This window comes from Mesoplodon densirostris, chromosome 2 (genome assembly GCF_025265405.1).
Source record: "Mesoplodon densirostris isolate mMesDen1 chromosome 2, mMesDen1 primary haplotype, whole genome shotgun sequence".
Lineage (NCBI taxonomy): Eukaryota > Metazoa > Chordata > Mammalia > Artiodactyla > Ziphiidae > Mesoplodon > Mesoplodon densirostris.
This window is the reverse complement of record NC_082662.1, coordinates 174,745,371-174,768,526: the sequence shown is the minus strand read 5'-3', so window position 1 is coordinate 174,768,526 and position 23,156 is coordinate 174,745,371. Positions and strand designations below refer to the sequence as shown.

The window sequence follows — 23,156 nt, the reverse complement described above, 5'->3', positions numbered from 1 at the left end:
CCATTCATACAAAGTTTAAAAAAGCAGAAAATGCATCAATATGTTTTAAAGGAGCCATACAGAAATGCTGTATCTGTAAAGAAAAGCAAAAGCGTAAGGAACACAAAATTCTGAAGACTGGTTCCCTTAGGGATGGGAGAAGGGGACGGGATGGAGGAGGGGCGTGCACGGCTCTTCAGACTTCCTGGTAACATTCTGTTTCCTAAGGTGGGTGGTCATACACATCGTTGTCTTATTATTATTCAATTTGAATATACGTTATGTATGGGTTTGTTTATATGTATAAAACACATGTGTTTCCATGTATGGTAATATTACTTAATTTAAAAAAGAAGAAAGAAGAAAAGAAACAATAGAAGCTTCCACATGGGAATATAAAAAAGGGTGAACATGCATGAAAACACAAAGGAAGATTTTAGCTTGTCATGTTTGGAGGGAAATAGGAAAAAAAAGATTTTGTTAAGAAGGATATGTACTAGCTACTCAGCAAGAAAGTCCATTTATTATATACACTTACTTGTTTTTTGGTTGCAGGGTACTTAATATCGAGAATTAATTCCTTTATTTCTGTTTCAATCAAATCTAGAAAGAAAATTAACCAAAGTAAAATTTTCACTTTTATGACAGTTAAACTTTATTCTGAAAGAAAAAATCATGTATTTGCGGTATCAGTCAGTCTAAAGGATTTCTGCGTTCTCTCGGAAAGTACTGTTTTATTGTTACCGATTCTAATACTCCCTCAATGGCACATTTCATCCTCCAGAGTAATTCCAGTAAAAACTACACATGATTACTTGTACCTCACCTCATTCCAAAAAGGAGTTGAAGTAGCTCATAAATGCACTGAAGTGTTCTGATTGTTCCATTTAGAATATTCTATTAATTTTAAAAAATGACATAACAGTTTGCTTCATTTTTATTGAAGGACACCTACCAAGATTGGGAGATTTTGCTTTCAGTAAGGCTCCCAGTTTCTTCACCAAGTGCATGTCCTTGGCTCGTTCACTCTTCTTATCACTAAAACAATAAATACAACAAATTCTTACAGCATGTGAAACTGTTTTCCTTCTAATTCTGACATGCTCCAGATTTCTTTTTCCTTTCTATTCTTCCTATTTAACTTTAAAGGTTATCAGTCTAATCAGAAAAGAGAACAAAATGATAGCTATGAAACAAAGTAAAACAAACAGCAAATAAAGGACCAGGAAAAGTTAGCAGAGGGACATAAGTAAGCTGGCACGTGATACAACTTACCTCAATGCTAAATGGAAAGGGACATTTACTGTTTTCACACTTCCAGACACTGGATCAACCAGACAGATCTGGTAAGTCTGCGGCTGCCAATTCTGACTGGTAACGTTATTTAAGCCCATTATTTTATAGCCAGGATACAGAAGCCTGAGGAAATCACATACCAATATGGTAAAAATCTTAGAGAAACGAAAAATGTTAAAAGGTGCTATTATTACAGCTTGGGACCCCTACATTATTATCAATTCAGAAGCATCAGTAAGGCAAATAAATACTGAAACCAAAAACATAAGTAAAGCAGAACCCAACTAGCAGGGTCTAAGTTGCAGTGGTAAACAAAGCATTCACCTCACTCAACATCATCACCAGGGGAACTGGAAAGAATCTTTCCTTTAGAGCCTCCACAGTGTAAGTAAGGGCTGGGGACAAATAGCAGCTCCAAAGCTGACTTTAATTCAGTAGCATATCACGGCCTCTTCAATCAGATTCCTTTGCTATTAAATACTTAATCCTTAATTATATACCAGGCACTCGCAGGAAAAAAACATAATAAAGGACATTTCAATTCTCAAACAACTTGTAATCTAATAAGTAGCTTTAATAAAAGCTTTACTTTAACAAAAGCATTCCTTTCTGTAACCAGGAAAAGGCCCGGCGTTTGCAGCTTACCTGCAGTGCTTTCCCACGTTGAAAGCGCCTACTCTAGGGCCCTGCTGTGTGCTCCACACTTCTAAAACGCCCCTCCGCGGTGCATAGATCACAAGGAACTGAGCTACTCGACTTGGACCCTGAGGACTTCCAAAGGGGGAAAAGTCCACCTTTTCTGGCACTCTTTCGTGGAGGTCCTCTACAATTTGGATCCAACCAGTCTGTGCGTCTCGATACCCTTGGAGACAGAGGAAAGGAAAGCTACTTAGTTATGTCATCTAGGTTTAGCAGTAGCCTCCTGAAGCACTCTGGGATGTTTCTGGTGGCGGGGCGGGGAGCCTTAAGAAAAGCTGTAAAAGTGCATTATCGGGTGGGATGGAGGGAGACGCAAGAGGAAAGAGATATGGGGACATATGTATATGTATAACTGATTCACTTTGTTATAAAGCAGAAACTAACACACTATTGTGAAGCAATTATACTCCAATAAAGATGTTAAAAAAAGTACATTATCTTTTATTATGAAATACATTAAACAGAAAAGAAGATAATAATTATGATAAATACTAAATCACCAAGTCTTATTAAAACTTCAGATTTTGCTATATTTGCTTCTGATCACTTTTTTTTCTTTAAGAAAAAAACAGTTATCCCGGAGGCTTCGTGAGCACCCTTCCCTCATCTCATTCCCCTCCCTCCCTCTTTTCAAAAAATTCTGGGGAGGTTATCAGGTTCAGACTTAAAAATACAATTAAAATATAAGAAAAAGATCAAATTGGTCCCCTGCTATTCAAGTCCCTTGGTGATGTGCAGACAGAGGGAAAACATGGGCTGCAGAGCGATGGGAAACAGCTCCGGCCTGTGAGAAGAAAGATGCAGCTGACACGTCTTCCACTTGAGGGTGGCCCCGCTCACAGGCAACTGATCCCTCTCTTTCCAGGACAGGGAGGAAAACGACAGACTGCACCAGCTGCAGAAGGACAGGCAACAGTGGTAGCGATAAGATCGCCATAGTGGATCTGGACCGGCTGGTATATATTCTGGAAAAGTCTTGCTGAGAACATACCCTTGATGTTGGTTCAGAAGACAAACACCATTTCAGGGAGAAATGATGTATCTGCAGCATTAAAACCTATTTCTAAAGACACTTAAACATGTGGCAGGTAAACACTGCAGGAATTCTCTGGCAAGAAGGTTAATAGTGGCCTCAGTCTGGCCCTCAAATCCATTATTCCTCACAATGCTAAAAACAGACCAGATTGCACCCAAACTGTGATTTCTAACCAGTAGTCTGAGCTGACATGTTGCTATTCCAGATCACTTCAAACAATGCATTCTTCCCTCTTCCTTGGTCAAGGAGATTTTATTTTACTCAGGTTGACAATGTGCCTAGATATGTTCAAGTCTCCCTTGTAGTTAAGTTTGGCCGTGTGACTAAGTCCTGGCTAATGTATTGTAGAAAAAGCTTGACAAGACTTCAGAAAGTATCTTCAAAGTGGACTAAATTGGCAGTCCTCCTTTCCCTTTCTTCCTTCCTGGGATGCAGATAAGAAGGCTACAGCTTCAGCAGCCATATGAACCATGAGATAACCTTGCATGGGGAAGCTACATGGAAGGAAACTGAGCTCCTGAGGACATCACAGTGACATCGTATCAACCCTTGGCTCTACTGTTTGCCACTAAATGCAACTTCTAACTGACAAAGTTACTGAGACACTTAAGTGAACTGACCCAAGCACGTAGATATGGAAGTCAAATGGGAAAAAAATGAATTCTGCTAGGTTTTGCCATCTTAAATCTGAAAGACTTGGCATTCGAGGGGGCAAGAAACTGAATTCAGGAATTGACAATGACGGTGAGAATTGAAAAGAGGTATGTAAGGAAGAGGTTAAAAGTGCCTATGAGTTGGTCAGACTTAAAGGATATATCAGTTAGACTACTGGGTCAAGTGCTGCTGATCTGAGTTTATGGTTTAAACAAACAAACAAAAAGCATAAACGTAAAGAATTAAACACCAGGGCCTCCCTGGTGGCGCAGTGGTTGAGAGTCCGCCTGCCGATGCAGGGGATACGGGTTCGTGCCCCGGTCCGGGAAGATCCCACATGCCGCGGAGCGGCTGGGCCCGTGAGCCATGGCCGCTGAGCCTGCGCGTCCGGAGCCTGTGCTCCGCAACGGGAGAGGCCACAGCAGTGAGAGGCCCGCGTACCACAAAAAAAAAAAAAGAATTAAACACTGTTATCAACCAGAAGCTGAAAAAGGATAACACTGTCCAACTGCTGGGCTAGAAAGCAAATTAACTGTTTTTTCTGGATTTTTGTAAGAAAGTACCTTTCCACATGCGTATTGCAATTCCTCTAGCTACGTCCAACAAAATAATTCTGCCAAAATCATCTGTTACTGCTGCCAGCGTGTTACATGGAGACAGACATATACTTTCACCATGGCGTCTGGAATCTGGAAGTCCAAATCTGATATTTGAAAGAAAACAGAAAGCTCAAATCAAAGTGCAATCTAGAAATACATAAAAGAATAATGAAATGCATTCACAAAATAGGCTGAATCTGTTTTTATATAAAGAAATGTGAACTTTCTATGGATTAATACCTAATTTATTAACTGATCACACCACATTTTGCAATACAAAATGCATAAGGAAATTTCTTCTATTACAAAATAAAAACACCTAGGTTTCATTTCAGAGATTTTCTATATAGGTATCCACAACCTATTTTCAGAGAGTCTCAAGTACAACTAGATTTCCTTGATTAAATGATACATCATAGGAAACAATAACCTCACAACCAACTAAATTTTAGAATACTCTGTTCCTACACAGGCATCTGTGTAGTTCTGATTTCTGATCTGTTCTTTTTTTTTTTCTTCTAGATATCATATCTTGCTGAGACCAATGCAAGTACAAGAATGTTCCTTCTTCTAAATAGTTATCTGTAAACTGCTCTTGGTCTATTATCAATCTTATTAGAACTGTGAGTAAAATAAAAGTAAAGAGGTACTGAGAAAGGACCAGAAGAGCTCATTTTGAAAAAGTCCCTGAGACAAAGTACTCAAACTTTGTTACATCTATTTGGATGCATAAGGGCCATTTGGCTTATTTCTTGATTCTTGGGTGATCTTAGAAAATGTGATGTGTTATAACATACTTTAAGATGGAAGAAACCCTGGAAGATAATCTTTAATCAATTTTAATAACAGATAATTAGTTATATCTCTTTAGTTGAAGAACATCTAAAAAAGGGGGGGAGGTTTCTATTTCCCTTTCTATTGGGTAATAAAAAATGATTTAAAAACTGAATCAGGCAAAAATCATACTCACTCCCCACAAAACCTGACAAATCCACTAAATATCCTACAGCACTGCTGAAGCAAGGAAGCACAAGCCAGCATGTTGAAGAGTGCTTGGATACATGGGACCCCCCATTTTTATTTATTTATTTTTTAAAGAAATCACTAAGTCCTTTTTGAGTTTCTACAGCTTAATGACAAACTGAACTTTTTACAGAAAGAAATCCAACAGCTATCAAAAAACCAATTTTCCTGCAACTTAAGCTAAGTGTACAGGTGTTTGTAGAAGAGCACACTCAACACATACACACTGAGCCCCCACTACATGACAGGGAGACAGCTGTGATGAAACAGGCAAGAATCACTGTCCTCGTGGACTGTACATTCTGGTGGAAAAAAATTAGTCCCACATTGGGCTTCCTAGGTGGCGCCGTGGTTAAGAATCTGCCTGCCAGTGCAGGGGACACGGGTTCAAGCCCCGGTCCAGGAAGATCCCACATGCCGCAGAGCAACTAGGCCTGTGTACCACAACTACTGAGCCTGTGCTCTAGAGCCCGTGAGCCACAACTACTGAGCCCACGTGCCACCACTACGGAAGCCCGTGCACCCAGAGCCCATGCTCCGCAACAAGAGAAGCCACCGCAATGAGAAGCCTGAGCACCAGGACAAAGAGTAGCCCCGGCTCACCGCACTAGAGAAAGCCCGCGTGCAGCAACAAAGACCCAATGCAGCCAAAAATAAATAAATAAAATAAATAAATTTATATATATATATAAAAAAATTAGTTCCACATTAATGACTTTGAGAAGCTCCAAAGACTCAGGAAATCAACAAATCAGCTAAGCACACAGAAAGACCATTAATTCAAGAGCGCATTCCTAAAAATACTAAAATGTGAGAAGAGCATGACAGACTTGCCTTACAGCTAATGGGGTAGCTGGTTCAACCTTGGGTTTTTGCTTCTGGACAGCTTCTTCTTCATGCTTGCTTTTCCAACCAAGCCAACCACTGAAAAGAAAGAAAATTCAGACTAAAACCAGGGCTTCCAGAGTTTTAAACTGCAGACTATCAAAATATAAGTTAAAACCTAGTGAGATGCAAATTAGATCATTTAAATTGTGATGTAATTACCTGGCAGCATTAAATAAAGCTGAAGTGAGTTTACTTGCCACTGCTAGTGCAACATGAGATAATAATGGTTGCGTGCTTCCCTGAAAAACAGAACATTTGAGAGAGAAAACAACAGCTGACAGATAAACAAAATATATTTTCTAAACGAGATGTACCTTAAAAAGGTAGGAGGTAGCAATATAATCAAAAGTTTTAACTCTACAGTTTAAAAGTAAGGGAATCCCCTGTTGGTCCAGTGGTTAGAACTCCGTGCTTCCACTGCAGGGGGCTCGGGTTTGATCCCTGTTTGGGGAACTAAGATATTGCAAGCCATGTGGCACAGCCAATTAAAAAAAGAAAAAAAAAAGTAAAATCACTAGTAGTTTAGTTATCTTTAGGATTTTCCTCTTTAAACTGTAATTAATGAAAAAAATTTAAACTAGGACATTAAAATGGCATTTTTCTACCAGGGCTGCCGATTTCTTATCCATATACAACTGGCCCTTTACCCTCTTTTTTTTTTTTCTTTCCATTTTTTAACCAGTTTTTATTTAGAAATGTTTTATATTATACAAAAAATTGTTTAAGTACAGTTGATTTACAATGTTGTGTTAGTTTCAGGTGTATAGCAAAGTGATTCAGCTATGTGTACATATATATATTTTTTTCTTTTGCAGATTCTTTTCCATTATACGTTATTACAAGATATTGAATATAGTTCCCTGTGCTCTACAGTAGGACCTTGTTATTTATCTATTTTATATATAGGAGTGTGTATATATTTATCCCAAACTCCTAATTTATCCCTCCCCCTCTTTTTTTTTTTAAATGTATTTTTATTAAAGCAAAAAGATGGTTTGAACCATTTTGAGAAGGGTGCTGTTTAAGCGAACAACAGGAGATACCAAATCTAACACCTAATTTTTCCCAATTTTAGGAAGCAATTTTCACCATTTTATCAACTATAGTTGGCGGCTTGCTCTGTCTTTACAATTCCTCATTTACTCAAATCCCTGGTGGGCTGACATCAATAACAACACTAAGCCTCTGATTACTGCACCAATATTTAAAGACAACTCAACTAAGAATTCGGGACATCAGAAACAAAGAAGGACGCTTGTATTACACCGACTCTAGTACCTTCTCAGTTAATCTAAAGAATTTAGAAGAAAGTGAGTTGAGACTAATTTTAGCTTACATTGAAACTTAGAAATGTAAACTGCTTAATCTTTCTAAGGCTATGTTACCATCCCAATTTGTAGATATGTTGAAAAATCAAGATCAGTGATGAAACACTTACCTCTAAAGCATAGAAGAAGCCCGTAAATGGATTGGACCCTACAGTGATATACTGAGACATGGCGGGTGGGCTGTTTTTAATTGCTGCATTATATCCACCTATATTGGAGGCAGTCTTCATTTGATCAAAAGGGGACAGAGTCATAATACCTAATGATAAAACAGCAATAACAACACATGATTTTAATGAACTGAAATGACATTGTCATTTTAGGTTATTAGATTTTTATTTCAACTCCATTGTAAGATGCTAACTGCTGAGTTTCATTTAACAGACAAAAATCATTTTCAAAAGCTACAAGATCAATGCCATAAGACATTCATAAGATATTAAAGTTGCCACCTATAATATCTCTAAGCTATAAAATACTACAAAATTTAAATATTAATTTTTTAAACAGATACAAATTCAAATGGTGCAAGATATATAGAGAGAGTCCACCAACATCTCCAGGTATTAGTTCACTTTTAGAGGTAACAACTGAAACAGTTTCTTAGGCTGCTTTCCAGAAATGTTGTATGCACATAAATGTCAGCACACCAAATAAACTGATGTGTGCCTTTTTTTTTTAATTTAATAAAATATCAAGGAGGCATGCCTCATTCTTGGAAATCACTGAGTATTCCACTGTGTGGCCATGCCATAACTGATCTGACCTTCTGATGGACACTTATGTTGTTTCCCACCTTTTGCCACTACAAATAATGCTGCAACATATATCCTTGATAGATCTGTGCATATCTATATATGTCCATTTGTATGGCAAATCCTCATAAACAGAAGTGCAGGCTCAAAGGGGATCTACATTTTTAAAAAAATTGTATCAAGTACTGTGATGTTGTATACTGTAGAGTGCTGCTGACGTACACCCTGACCAAAAAGGTAGGAGAGCATCTGTACTCCCATATCCTTCCCAACGCAGTGAAAATAAACCCTTTCAAACATCTACTGATACCCTGCAGTCCAGAAATCCCCAGGCTTTTACAATGCAGAGGTAGTGTTCATTTCCTCAAGGCTCTAAGAACAGAAGTAGACAGACTGAATGTTGACGCCCACATGCTGTGTGGGGCATCAGAGAAGCCAGCGCCATTTAAACGCACCAGGTGGCAGGGAGACAAGGAGGGGGACAGTGAGCTTAGAGATCTAGAAAGTAAAGATCCTGCTAGATTCCAACACATGTGGCCTTGGGCAGCGTCTTCCAACTCGGGTACTCATGGTACGTGAAGATACCCGGTTGAGAGGTTCCGAACACAAACACACTGCAGAATGGAACATGAGTTATTCTAATTGTCATATGTGTACGGCCTCGACTGTGAATGCAAATGGTCCAAAAAATGCATTGCTCCTGAAGAAGAAGCCTGGTAAGGGAAATGCTTTTAGGGAGTTCATAAGCAAACAACTTACTGGATTTAGGGATTAACTTCATCAAATAATCCTTACAAAAGCTGAACTGTTCTGAAAGATTATAATGCCTGTCTCATATTTATGAATGAATTCATGATTCAATATACAAAATGTCTTTACTACATGATTAAAATTGGCGTAAGTTCTGCTTTATTCTACCAGCACATCAAAGGCTGAATGGTGTCACATAGGAACTGAAATTTAAGTTTCAATACTCTCTCTTCATATTCCCACACACTATAGGTGTGAGTATAAACGGCTGCAAGCTATCCAGCAAAATGGATCCAAAATTTTAAGTGGATTTATTCTCACCCATTCATAAGAGATGGGTGACCAGTTCTTTCCATCCTTGCCATGAATGATCTCTTCCTTCCCACAATTTAAGTCATCCACTTTTTTTTTCATTATATAGGAAATTCAATAACACTTTGTCATTTCTTATAACTACAGAACTTTCAAGTTATCAGCCAGGTATAACGCAATATCATTTTGAAACATAATAAGTACAATTGACAATCTTTATTAATAATGTCAAATGTAATTTTAAAAAATTTTTATTAGACTACAGTTGATTTATAATGTTATGCCCGTTTCTGCTGTACAGCAAGGTGAATCAGTTATACATATACATATATCCACTCTTTTTCAGATTCTCTCCCCATCTAGGTCATTACAGAGTATGGAATAGAGTTCCCTGTGCTATACAGTAGGTCCTGATTAGTTATCGATTTTATACATGGTTGTGTGTATATGTCAGTCCCAATCTCCTCATTTATCCCTCCCCCTCCTCCCCGCCACGCTCCGGTAACCATAAGTTTGTTTTTCACACCTGTGACTCTTCTTTTTTTGTAAATAAGTTCATTTGTACCATTTTTTTTAGATTCTACATATAAGCGATATCATATGATATTTGTCTTTGACTTACTTCACTCAGTAAGGTCATCCACTTTCAATGCCATCCCTTGCATCCTGTCACTATCAACTATATACTTTTTGAAACTTTGATTTTAAGCATACCACCTTTTGACCACCACCTCTTAGCTTTCCATCTTAACTACTCTAGTAATCCCCTGTAATAATTCTACATGTCATTAAGAGTTTCAGTACATTACTCCTACCGTTTTCACACTATTTATCCAGTAACTCATGTGATCACTTCGCTTCTTACCTGGTTCTGATTTGTGTTCCATCACAATCACTCTCTTGCACGACTCCCCTGTCCCCCTCTTCCTCTACGTACTCACCCGGCTCAATCTTACCCTTGGTTGACCTAAACTTTCTGCATTCTCTGCTGTCTGCACCAAAAGAGCTGATCATTGTCCGAGAAGAACGATACACCTGAGTTTTAGCGTAAGGACCACAAACAAATGGGCGTGTACAACACCAGCCCCAAATCCTACTGTCTTTCTCTGCCCCTCTACCCTCCCATGCCCAAATCTCTTGAAATCTATTCACAGAAGAAACCAGGCTGTTGGACACTAATTTCCTACAGTCTAGATTTTGCTGACTGCATCCCTGTGGTATTATTTAACATTCTCTCCTACTCTCTATATTGTGGCAAATTGGTGGGCTCTAGAGGACTGTTGTCTTTTGATTCACCAATTTTAGCATTATTTTTCATTGATTTAAGGTAAATGAAGACATAGCACATACACAGCCCCTCTTTTTCCTCCCATATTCTTCCAATATAACCATATCTCAATTTTTAAATTCACACTCTGTTCTCATTATAAAGAACTCACTGCTGAGACAAGTTGCCTCCTGTAATGACACTGCCTTAGATGTGAATTTTTCTTTTCTGGATTTATTACTACCTTGTCATTTAGGGTTTTCCCTGAACAACTGAGGCCTTTCCACACTTTCAAACACCTTACAGTTCTTCTTAATATAAATTTCCATAAAGTCAAACTCACTGGATAATTTTCTAGGTCTATTATACTGGCTAAAGAAGGCCTCTTTGACAAAATGATATTTGAACAGACACCTGAACGAAGTGAGAGAGAGAGCCATGTGACTAGCTGGGTAAAACCTTCCAAGCAGAAAGGGCAACAATTACAAAGACTCCAAAGTGGGAGGATGCTTGGTGTATTTGAGGATCAGTAAGGAGATCAGCGTGGTGGAACAGGGCGGTGAGGAGGGGAGAGTTCTACAGGAGATGAAGTCAAAAGGTACCATAAACCAGACAATGTCAGGCCTTGGATGCCACCGTAAGGCCGTTGGGTTTTATCAGGATTAAGATGGGAAGCCACTATAAGGTTGTGAGCAGAGAAGTGACAAAAATATGACTTGTATTTCAAAAGGATCACATTAGCTGCTAAGTGGTGAACAGATTTTAGAGATCAGAGAAAGGAAGCAGAAAGACCAGTTAAGATATTTTTCTCCTCAACAGTTCAGGCAGGAGACAATGGTGGCATGGACTACTGTGCTGCCAACAATGGAGAAGAGACTCGGTCAGACTCAGGATCTACTGTGGGGGTAGGAGAGACGAAGGTGGACTGGAGGAGGAGTGTGAGAAAAGGAGAACAGTCAAGGACGCCTCAAAAGCTTTTGGTGTGGGCAAAAGCAGACGAAGACGAGAGAGAAGAACGAAGGAAGACCAAGTGTGAGGAGAGGACATCAAGAATTCTGTTTGGGATCTGTTAAGTTTGGATACCCGGGGGAAATGTTCAGTAGTTGGAAAATGAGGAAGAAGTGTAGTGAAGAGGTCAGGACTGGAGTCAAAATGGAGATGCTGTGAGTTGATTGCCTGTTCTTATGTTTCTGAGTTCTGAAAGTAGGGGGTGGAAATATTTATTCTTAAACGTACCCCAATCTGGCTTTCATCCTCGCCATTCCACTTAAAACTTCTCAGATCAGAGTCAATGAAGAGGTAGCTCTATGTTGTCAAATCCAATGGACCTTCTCCTTTCTTGAATTCTATGACGCATTCCACAGTTAACCATTCCCTCCCAAATTTATATGGATAATCGGGACCTCTCTCCTGACCTTATGACTCGTATATCCAACTGTCTACTTGGCATCGCCATTTCAATGTCTGATTGTGTCAGAAGTTAACCTGTAAAAAACACAACTCTCCACCTGTCCACTCAAATCTCTGCCTTCTATGCACATTTCAGCCATAGCCTGATCATCCAATCAGCTGCTTAAACTTAAAAGCTAAGAAGTCTTTGACTATTTTCCTTTTCTCGTTTCTAATACCCATCCCTTAGCAAGTGCAAATACATCTCCAACCTGTCTACTTCTCTCTAGCACCACTGCTTCCTCCCTAGACCAAGTCCTCATTCTCTCTTATTGCAACAAACTCCTTGCTGGTCTTCTCTGTATTCTGTAAGCCTCTCTCTAAAGAGCAGTCAGAGGGATATTTTTAAATATCCCCTACTTAGACTCCATCAATGACGTCCGCTGCATTTAGAATAAAACCCGTACTCCTCACACCTATGTGAGCTGACCCCAGTCTACATCTCCAACCTTACCTGGTCCCATTTCCCCCTCACTGTACAATCAAGTCACATCAACCTCCCTTCTGTTTCTTTAAGCCTCCAGTCTTCCATCTCCCCCCACCCCGGGCCTCTATCTCGGCTTCTTCCCATCCTGCATGTCTCAGGAGAGGCCTCTGCTCACCAGTCTACCCAGAGTCCCCTCTTCCTTTACTTCTGTCATAACCCTCTGCTTATTTTCATCATGATGCTTACTAACATTTCGTCATTACCCTATTTATTCATTTGGTTTAATTGTTTATTTTTTGTCTCCCCATCACCAGGATGTACGCTTCATCAGGGCAGGGGTACTGTCAGCCTTGTATTTCTAGCACCAATATTAGTGCCGGGGGATGTAACAGGTATTCATTCATTTCTTTGTTGAATGAATTAGTCAGACCTCTACATAAAGATGTACACAGAATAAAGCTCATGGCACCTTTTCTTTTTTCATTTTGTAGGCTGGGAGATAAATGAATAGAATAATAGTTTCTATCCAATCATTTCTCCTAGCCTGTCTCAATGTTCCAAAGTTTAATTAACAGAACAGGGAAGTCACCCTGAACTGAACTCAACACTTTGGAATTTCACACATTTTTATGTTAGCAAAAAGTAAAGACAAACGAATGTCTACCAACAAGGTGGTTATTACAGATTATAGGCAGACCTCGGAAATATTGCAGGTTCAATTCCAGACCACTGAAATAAAGGAAATATCACAGCAAAGTGAGTCAATGAATATTCTGGTTTCCCAGTGCAAGTAAAAATTATGGTTACACTATACTGTATGTAGTCTGTTAAGTGTGCAATAGTATGATGTCTAAAAAAACAACATACTTACCTTAATTTAAAACTACTTTATTGCTAAAAATTGCTAACCATCATCTGAGCCTTCAGTGACTCATGATCTTTTTGCTGGTAGAGGGGTTGAAATATTTCAAGAATTACCAAAATATGACACAGAGACACGAAGTGAGCAAATCCTTTTGGAAAAATGGCACCAACAGACCTGCTCAATACAGGGTTTGTAAAAAAGCAGTATCTGTGACACGCAATAAAGCAAAGCAAAACAAAACAAGGTCTACCTGTATTCTGTACCAGAAATGCAACAACACACAAAGATATGCGTGTCAGGTATCTTCTGTTCCCCCCCTCTGGATTCACACTCCTTCCTTCTCTCCCTGCTGGCCCCAAGGAGCCAGCGTGTGCATATTATTAGCCCAGACTTCAAGTTGGGTTCAGACAATGGGAAGTCTCACCAGGACATCAAAGACAGAAAGGAGAACAAAAACAGGATATCTATTTCCTTGTGACCACTGGCCAAAAGCCATCCTGCTCTTAAGGCGCTGATTCTACTCATTATCTCCAATGAGCAGAATTTAGGCCTAGGAGTGGTTAACAGCTGCACTGCTAATTAGCCCACAAGACGCTGTACTATCCTTTGTGGTTCTCCTATACCACATCTGTATAAGTAGTTTCTCTGCAAATAAAACCTCTTTCAATTATCCTATTTCAAGGATGCCATCTGTCTTCTACTAGGACTCTGAGAAAATGTATATTTAGCAAAACTTTTGTGAAAGCCTCTTTGTAATATGTCGATTGGAAAAGGGCTACAATGTAGTTGTCGTGATAGAACCCTTTTAATGAAGACATATCTCTGCATAACCATACACATATTACACTTGCACTTACACACGTCTGTGAGGATGTTTACCACAAAGCCAATGGTGAGTATCTCTAGACTGTAGGATTTACAGTCCTTTTTTCTTTATATTTTTATGTACTATTTGAAAATTTTAACAAGCATATACTATACTATTAAACAGAAAAAAACAGGTATATATTTTAAAATAGCATTTCCTTCTTCTCCACACCCATTTCTACTCTTAATTTAGATGCCCATTACTTCTTACCAAGATAATTACAGCTTCCCTTACTGCACCTAGTTTCTAGTCTGGACCCCTACACTGCAACCTCTAAACTTCCACCAAAGTGATTTTTCCAACAGGCTAAGTGATAATACCATTCTCTTGTTCAGAATTCTTCAGTGACTCTTAACGTGGCGAGGAGAAAGATGTAAGTTCCTCCCATAGTATACTAGCCCTTCAGAATCTGACTCCTAGTTAGAGACTGGCCTCGCTTGGGCCAGTCTTCATTGTCTTTCCTGCACACAAGGCACTAGTACCTGTTGGCTAGAGCGCCTCACCCACGCTTGTCCTCTTGGTCAAGTCCTACTCATTTTTTCCGCCTCAGATTGAAGTCAACCTCCTGTTCCCTGATTCCCTTGGTGCCAGGGGCTTCTCCTCTGCTCCCACTACAGCCGGTCCCCTTGTCTACTATGACACCCATCATGCTGTGGCACCGTATTGTTTTCACATGTTTCTCCCAACTAGCCTCATGCTTCCTGACAGCAGAGACCCACGTCTTTCCACCTCTGCATTCCCGATAACCTAAGACAGTATGCCTTCAAATACTGGCTGCAAGAAAAAATCTGCTTTTCTCTATATTTTGCTGGTCTACAAGTTACATTTGTAGAAGACTGATCTATCTGGTAATTATATGAATTAAACTCATCTGTATAAAAATAAGTCAAATAGTGAGTGACTTAAAACTGGACAGTACTGCTGCTGAGGGCATAATTGCTAAAACTGCTACCATTTCGTAAAGACATTAACCTCTGATAATCTCTAAGTCTGAACTACCTTCCAAATGTCTCACTAAAGACAATGCATATTCTTTTCACATGAGAATAAATCTACATTTCCGATAAATGAGATACTTCAATCAAAAAGTATAAGAAGTATTGTTAAAAAAAAAGGATAAGAAGTAAATTCCAAAAGAATTGGAACTAGTCACGCTTACCAATACTAGCATGATCGATAACTGTGTCGATATCCTGTAGACCCCATTTCTTATAAGCTAACGGTGGTGGCTGTATGTTCTCATTGCCTGACGCTGCAGCTGTCAAAGATAAAAAGTAGACAATCCAAACTTAAATGTAATGGAGAAAATGAAGTTTTACCAAAAAATCATCAAGAATAACTTGATTATTCTAAAATTTCAACTAAAAATAATGAGGCAAAGTAATGTAAACTACGCACACAGTGAGGTTTATTCACACCAATGCAACGCACATAAAATGCAAACATTAAAAGACTAAGTTGGCTGTCATAAGAGATTTTGGAACACTCAAGGAATTGGAGAAGACTATTAAAAATTCTAGACTACCACTAAAAATCAAGGTGAATTCAAACTGCAGTAGAAGCCAAGTAACTAATTTCTCCCCCTTGAGTAAGACAGTGGATAAAATCCTGGGAACAGCAACCAGTGCCTTAGCGAAACCTGACGACATGCCCAGCAAAGGACACATAATAGAAGGGTCTTGAATGCAAGTCACTGAGGCCAGGCTTGACAGAAAGATATGCTAACAGTGATAGCACTGTCAGAAAAATGAATGCAATGCTGATCACTGACCTCAGCATTTCCACCTAGGGAGTGAATAATGAAAAGAAAAGCAACAGTTCCAGCTCTTGCCACAGGTTCATGCCTAAGGCCCCCAGTCATCAGTACATTCTCATGCTACCTATTAGAAAATGGCTGGATTCTGGTTGTTTATTCTGGAAGTAGAAGTACTCTGATAAAGGAAAAATGTAATCCTCCTAGCACTTCAGATTTGAGAGTAAGGCCAAGAAGAGAGTTTTCCTATATTGTGAAATAAAAGTCACAACAGTCTGCAGCTAAGTAATCAGAATTATTTTTAGAGCAACTTAAAATAAATAAGAGGGCACAAAGTGGCTTACTTACTTACTTCCTAGGAGATGAAATGGCTTTATGGACTCATACATAACAAAATAAACGGAAATTCAAAAATAGTAAAAGTGAAATGGCTGACGATACCAATTAAAACACAATTGTCTATTTCTAGTTTATTTTATGGACAGAATTTTTATCTACAGAAAATGGCCACTTTCTTTGGGCACATACATTTATGGTAACTATTATGTCTCCAAGATAACAAAGATATTGAAACTTATGGTGGGCTAAATTTAAATAATTTAAAAGATTATGAAAATAGGTATAAAAATTCAAACAAATTTTGACTTTACAGAAAAGCATGCACTATTAAAGAGAAATATAACCAAGAATGTTACAATCTGCTAAAAAGACAGTGAAAATTTTTCTATTGCAATGTAAGATGCTACATTCTTGGGCTTCCCTGGTGGCGCAGTGGTTGAGAGTCCGCCTGCCGATGCAGGGGACACAGGTTCGTGCCCCGGTCTGGGAAGATCCCACATGCCACGGAGCGGCTAGGCCCGTGACCCATAGCCGCTGAGCCTGTGCGTCCGGAGCCAGTGCTCCACAATGGGAGAGGCCACAACAGTGAGAGGCCCGTGTACCGCAAAAAAAAAAAAAAAAAAAAAGATGCTGCATACTTTCCTTAGAAGAAATTGTTTCTTTTGTGTCTTATAGTTTAGTTCTGGATTTATGAACAATCTTTATGAATTAGATAACACATCTTAATTAAACTCTTCTTTCAGGGAGCTGTCTAAATCATTTAAGAGTTAAACTTTGTTTGCTCTTTTTAGGACCATTAGGCTCCTTTATCCAAGCCCAGAAGAAAATGGGGAAAGTCAGCACCAACACTGGTATTTTCACTGCTTTTAAGGCTTTTTGTTCCCATGATTTTAACATCTCTAAAACTGGAATCTTAAAATCGATGGTGTGACTCTCTCTCACTGGCAGCATTTTTACTTCTTAATGAAACAGAAAATAATAGTGCATCTTATAATCAATGGCATCTTGAATTTGATGAAAACCAATATCCTCTTCTAAAGACATAATAACATCAGAGTGTAAACTATGGGTAGTAAAGATTAAGAATTCTTTTTTTTTTTTTTTTTTTTTAGGTCTGTGTCTTTATTCCTGTCTTACCCCTATGTTCTTCATGACATTTTTTTTTCTTAAATTCCATATATATGTGTCAGCATACAGTATTTGTCTTTCTCTTTCTGACTTACTTCACTCTGTATGACAGACTCTAGGTCCATCCACCTCATTACAAATAGCTCAATTTCATTTCTTTTTATGGCTGAGTAATATTCCATTGTATATATGTGCCACATCTTCTTTACCCATTCATCCGATGATGGACACTTAGGTTGTTTCCATCTCCGGGCTATTGTAAATAGGGCTGCTATGAACATTTTGGTACATGTCTCTTTTTGAATTATAGTTTTCTCAGGGTATATGCCCAGTAGTGGGATTGCTGGGTCATATGGTAGTTCTATTTGTAGTTTTTTAAGGAACCTCCATACCGTTCTCCATAGTGGCTGTACCAATTCACATTCCCACCAGCAGTGCAAGAGTGTTCCCTTTTTTCCACACCCTCTCCAGCATTTATTGTTTCTAGATTTTTTGATGATGGCCATTCTGACTGGTGTGAGATGATATCTCATTGTAGTTTTGATTTGCATTTCTCTAATGAGTAAAGATGTTGAGCATCCTTTCATGTGTTTGTTGGCTGTCTGTATATCTTCTGTGGAGAAATGTCTATTTAGGTCTTCTGCCCATTTTTGGATTGGGTTGTTTGTTTTTTTGCTATTGAGCTGCATGAGCTGCTTATAAATTTTGGAGATTAATCCTTTGTCAGTTGCTTCATTTGCAAATATTTTCTCCCATTCTGAGGGTTGTCTTTTCGTCTTGTTTATGGTTTCCTTTGCTGTGCAAAAGCTTTTAAGTTTCATTAGGTCCCATGTGTTTATTTTTGTCTTTATTTCCATTTCTCTAGGAGGTGGGTCAAAAAGGATCTTGCTGTGATTTATGTCATAGAGTGTTCTGCCTATGTTTTCCTCTAGGAGTTTGATAGTGTCTGGCCTTACATTTAGGTCTTTAATCCATTTTGAGCTTATTTTTGTGTATGGTGTTAGGGAGTGATCTAATCTCATACTTTTACATGTCCCTGTCCAGTTTTCCCAGCACCACTTATTGAAGAGACTGTCCTTTCTCCACTGTACATTCCTGCCTCCTTTATCAAAGATAAGGTGACCATATGTCCGTGGGTTTATCTCTGGGCTTTCTATCCTGTTCCATTGATCTATCTTTCTGTTTTTGTGCCAGTACCATACTGTCTTGATTACTGTAGCCTTGTAGTATAGTCTGAAGTCAGGGAGCCTGATTCCTCCAGCTCCATTTTTCGTTCTCAAGATTGCTTTGGCTATTCGGGGTCTTTTGTGTTTCCATACAAATTGTGAAATTTTTTGTTCTAGTTCTGTGAAAAATGCCATTGGTAGTTTGATAGGGATTGCATTGAATCTGTAGATTGCTTTGGGTAGTAGAGTCATTTTCACAATGTTGATTCTTCCAATCCAAGAACATGGTACATCTCTCCATCTATTTGTATCATCTTTAATTTCTTTCATCAGTGTCTTATAATTTTCTGCATACAGGTCTTTTGTCTCCTTAGGTAGGTTTATTCCTAGATATTTTATTCTTTTTGTTGCAATGGTAAATGGGAGTGTTTCCTTGATTTCACTTTCAGATTTTTCATCATTAGTATATAGGAATGCCAGAGATTTCTGTGCATTAATTTTGTATCCTGCAACTTTACCAAATTCATTGATTAGCTCTAGTAGTTTTCTGGTAGCATCTTTAGGATTCTCTATGTATAGTATCATGTCATCTGCAAACAGTGACAGCTTTACTTCTTCTTTTCCGATTTGGATTCCTTTTATTTCCTTTTCTTCTCTGATTGCTGTGGCTAAAACTTCCAAAACTATGTTGAATAAGAGTGGTGAGAGTGGGCAACCTTATCTTGTTCCTGATCTTAGTGGAAATGGTTTCAATTTTTCACCATTGAGGACGATGCTGGCTGTGGGTTGGTCATATATGGCCTTTATTATGTTGAGGAAAGTTCCCTCTATGCCTACTTTCTGCAGGGTTTTTATCATAAATGGGTGTTGAATTTTGTCAAAAGCTTTCTCTGCATCTATTGAGATGATCATATGGTTTTTCTCCTTCAGTTTGTTAATATGGTGTATCACATTGATTGATTTGCGTATATTGAAGAATCCTTGCATTCCTGGAATAAACCCCACTTGATCATGGTGTATGATCCTTTTAATGTGCTGTTGGATTCTGTTTGCTAGTATTTTGTTGAGGATTTTTGCATCTATGTTCATCAGTGATATTGGCCTGTAGTTTTCTTTCTTTGTGACATCCTTGTCTGGTTTTGGTATCAAGGTGATGGTGGCCTCGTAGAATGAGTTTGGGAGTGTTCCTCCCTCTGCTATATTTTGGAAGAGTCTGAGAAGGATAGGTGTTAGCTCTTCTCTAAATGCTTGATAAAATTCGCCTGTGAAGCCATCTGGTCCTGGGCTTTTGTTTGTCGGAAGATTTTTGATCACAGTTTCAATTTCAGTGCTTGTGATTGGTCTGTTCATATTTTCTATTTCTTCCTGATTCAGTCTTGGCAGGTTGTGCATTTCTAAGAATTTGTCCATTTCTTCCAGATTGTCCATTTTATTGGCATAGAGTTGCTTATAGTAATCTCTCATGATCTTTTGTATTTCTGCAGTGTCAGTTGTTACTTCTCCTTTTTCATTTCTAATTCTATTGATTTGAGTCTTCTCTCTTTTTTTCTTGATGAGTCTGGCTAATGGTTTATCAATTTTGTTTATCTTCTCAAAGAACCAGCTTTTAGTTTTATTGATCTTTGCTATCGTTTCCTTCATTTCTTTTTCATTTATTTCTGATCTGATTTTTATGATTTCTTTCCTTCTGCTAACTTTGGGATGATTTTGTTCTTCTTTCTCTAATTGCTTTAGGTGCAAGGTTAGGTTGTTTATTCGAGATGTTTCCTGTTTCTTAAGGTGGGATTGTATTGCCATAAACTTCCCTCTTAGAACTGCTTTTGCTGCATCCCATAGGTTTTGGGTCGTCGTGTCTCCATTGTCATTTGTTTCTAGGTATTTTTTAATTTCCTCTTTGATTTCTTCAGTGATCACTTCGTTATTAAGTAGTGTATTGTTTAGCCTCCATGTGTTTGTATGTTTTACAGCTCTTTTCCTGTAATTGATATCTAGTCTCATAGCATTGTGGTCGGAAAAGATACTTGATACAATTTCAATTTTCTTAAATTTACCAAGGCTTGATTTGTGACCCAAGATATGATCTATCCTGGAGAATGTTCCATGAGCACTTGAGAAAAATGTGTATTCTGTTGTTTTTGGATGAAATGTCCTATAAATATCAACTAAGTCCATCTTGTTTAATGTATCATTTAAAGCTTGTGTTTCCTTATTTATTTTCATTTTGGATGACCTGTCCATTGGTGAAAGTGGGGTGTTAAAGTCCCCTACTATGAGTGTGTTACTGTCGATTTCTCCTTTTATGGCTGTTAATATTTCCCTTATGTATTGAGGTGCTCCTATGTTTGGTGCATAAATATTTACAATTGTTATATCTTCTTCTTGGATCGATCCCTTGATCATTATGTAGTGTCCTTCTTTGTCTCTTCTAGTAGTCTTTATTTTAAAGTCTATTTTGTCTGATATGAGAATTGCTACTCCAGCTTTCTTTTGGTTTCCATTTGCATGGAATATCTTTTTCCATCCCCTTACTTTCAGTCTGTATGTGTCTCTAGGTCTGAAGTGGGTCTCTTGTAGACAGCATATATATGGGTCTTGTTTTTGTATCCATTCAGCCAGTCTGTGTCTTTTGGTGGGAGCATTTAGTCCATTTACATTTAAGGTAATTATTGATATGTATGTTCCTATTCCCATTTTCTTAATTGTTTTGGGTTCGTTATTGTAGGTCTTTTCCTTCTGTTGTGTTTCTTGCCTAGAGAAGTTCCTTTAGCATTTGTTGTAAAGCTGGTTTGGTGGTGCTGAACTCTCTCAGCTTTTGCTTGTCTGTAAACGTTTTAATTTCTCCATCAAATCTGAATGAGATCCTTGCTGGGTAGAGTAATCTTGGTTGCAGGTTTTTCTCCTTCATCACTTTAATTATGTCCTGCCACTCCCTTCTGGCTTGTAGAGTTTCTGCTGAGAGATCAGCTGTTATCCTGATGGGGATTCCCTTGTGTGTTATTTGTTGTTTTTGCCTTGCTGCTTTTAATATGATTTCTTTGTGTTTAATTTTTGACAGTTTGATTAATATGTGTCTTGGTGTATTTCTCCTTGGATTTATTCTGTATGGGACTCTCTGTGCCTCCTGGACTTGATTAACTATTTCCTTTCCCATATTAGGGAAGTTTTCAACTATAATCTCTTCAAATATTTTCTCAGTCCCTTTCTGTTTCTCTTCTTCTTCTGGAACCCCTATAATTCGAATGTTGGTGCGTTTAATGTTGTCCCAGAGGTCTCTGAGACTGTCCTCTGTTCTTTTCATTCTTTTTTCTTTATTTTGCTGTGCAGCAGTTATTTCCACTATTTTATCTTCCACCTCACTTATCCGTTCTTCTGCCTCAGTTATTCTGCTATTGATCCCATCTAGATTATTTTTTATTTCATGTATTGTGTTTTTAATCGATGCTTGATTCATCTTTAGTTCTTCTAGGTCCTTGTTAACTGTTTCTTGCATTTTGTCTATTCTATTTCCAAGATTTTGGATCATCTTTACTATCATTATTCTGAATTCATTTTCAGGTAGACTGCCTATTTCCTCTTCATTTGTTAGGTCTGGTGGGTGTTTATCTTGCTCCTTCACCTGCTGTGTGTTTTTCTGTCTTCTCATTTTGCTTATGTTACTGTGTTTGGGGTCTCCTTTTTGCAGGCTGCAGGTTCGTAGTTCCCGTTGTTTTTGGTGTCTGTCCCCAGTGGCTAAGGTTGGTTTAGTGGGTTGTGTAGGCTTCTTGGTGGAGGGGACTACTGCCTGTGTTCTGGTGGATGAGGCTGGATCTTGTCTTTCTGGTGGGCAGGTCCACGTCTGGTGGTGTGTTTTGGGGTGTCTGCGGACTTTTTTATGATTTTAGGCCACCTCTCTGCTAATGGGTGGCGTTGTGTTCCTGTCTTGCTAGTTGTTTGGCATAGGGTGTCCAGCACTGTAGCTTGCTGGTCGTTGAGTGAAGCTGGGTGCTGCTGTTGAGATGGAGATCTCTGGAAGATTTTCGCCGTTTGATATTGTGTGGAGCTGGGAGGTCTCTTGTGGACCAGTGTCCTGAAGTTGGCTCTCCCACCTCAGAGGCACAGCACTGACTCCTGGCTCCTCAATTTGGGATGATTTGTTGTCTATTCCTGTATTCCACAGATGCAGGGTACATCAAGTTGATTGTGGAGCTTTAATCCGCTGCTTCTGAGGATGCTGGGAGAGGTTTCCCTTTCTCTTCTTTGTTCTCACAGCTCCTCGGTCTCAGCTTTGGATTTGGCCCCGCCTCTGCGTGTAGGTCACCGGAGGGCGTCTGTTCTTCGCTCAGACAGGACAGGGTTAAAGGAGCAGCCTCTTCGGGGGCTCTGGCTCACTCAGGCCGGGCGGGAGGGAGGGGCACGGAGTGCGGGGCGAGCCTGCAGCGGCAGAGGTCGGCGTGACGTTGCAGCAGCCCGAGGCGCGCCGTGCGTTCTCCCAGGGAAGCCGCCCCTGGATCCCGGGGCCCCGGCAGTGGCGGGCTGCACAGGCTCCCGGAAGGGCGGTGTGGACAGTGACCTGCGCTCGCACACAGGCTTCTTGGC

At 39.1% G+C, this 23,156-nt stretch overlaps 1 protein-coding gene and 1 non-coding gene across 3 annotated transcripts in view; both read right to left on the bottom strand.

Moving 5' to 3' along the window:
- The window catches only part of RAB3GAP2 (RAB3 GTPase activating non-catalytic protein subunit 2), a 99,948-nt gene that overhangs the window by 33,032 nt on the left and 43,760 nt on the right, over positions 1–23,156 (bottom strand). For both annotated transcript variants that reach the window (XR_009531241.1, XM_060091424.1), the window contains exons 9-17: positions 15,355–15,453; positions 7,613–7,761; positions 6,334–6,413; positions 6,121–6,210; positions 4,228–4,367; positions 1,921–2,137; positions 1,255–1,398; positions 935–1,017; positions 518–582 (exon numbers count right to left, since the gene is read on the bottom strand). Coding sequence is in view for 1 of the 2 variants with exons in the window: in XM_060091424.1 (XP_059947407.1) it covers positions 518–582; positions 935–1,017; positions 1,255–1,398; positions 1,921–2,137; positions 4,228–4,367; positions 6,121–6,210; positions 6,334–6,413; positions 7,613–7,761; positions 15,355–15,453 (1,067 nt within the window). In the remaining variant the exon portion in view is untranslated. The remainder of the gene's footprint in view (positions 1–517; positions 583–934; positions 1,018–1,254; positions 1,399–1,920; positions 2,138–4,227; positions 4,368–6,120; positions 6,211–6,333; positions 6,414–7,612; positions 7,762–15,354; positions 15,454–23,156) is intronic.
- Positions 12,946–13,077, bottom strand: LOC132484786 (small nucleolar RNA SNORA36 family). The gene has a single exon (XR_009531335.1). It is a non-coding gene; the product is annotated as a small nucleolar RNA SNORA36 family (small nucleolar RNA).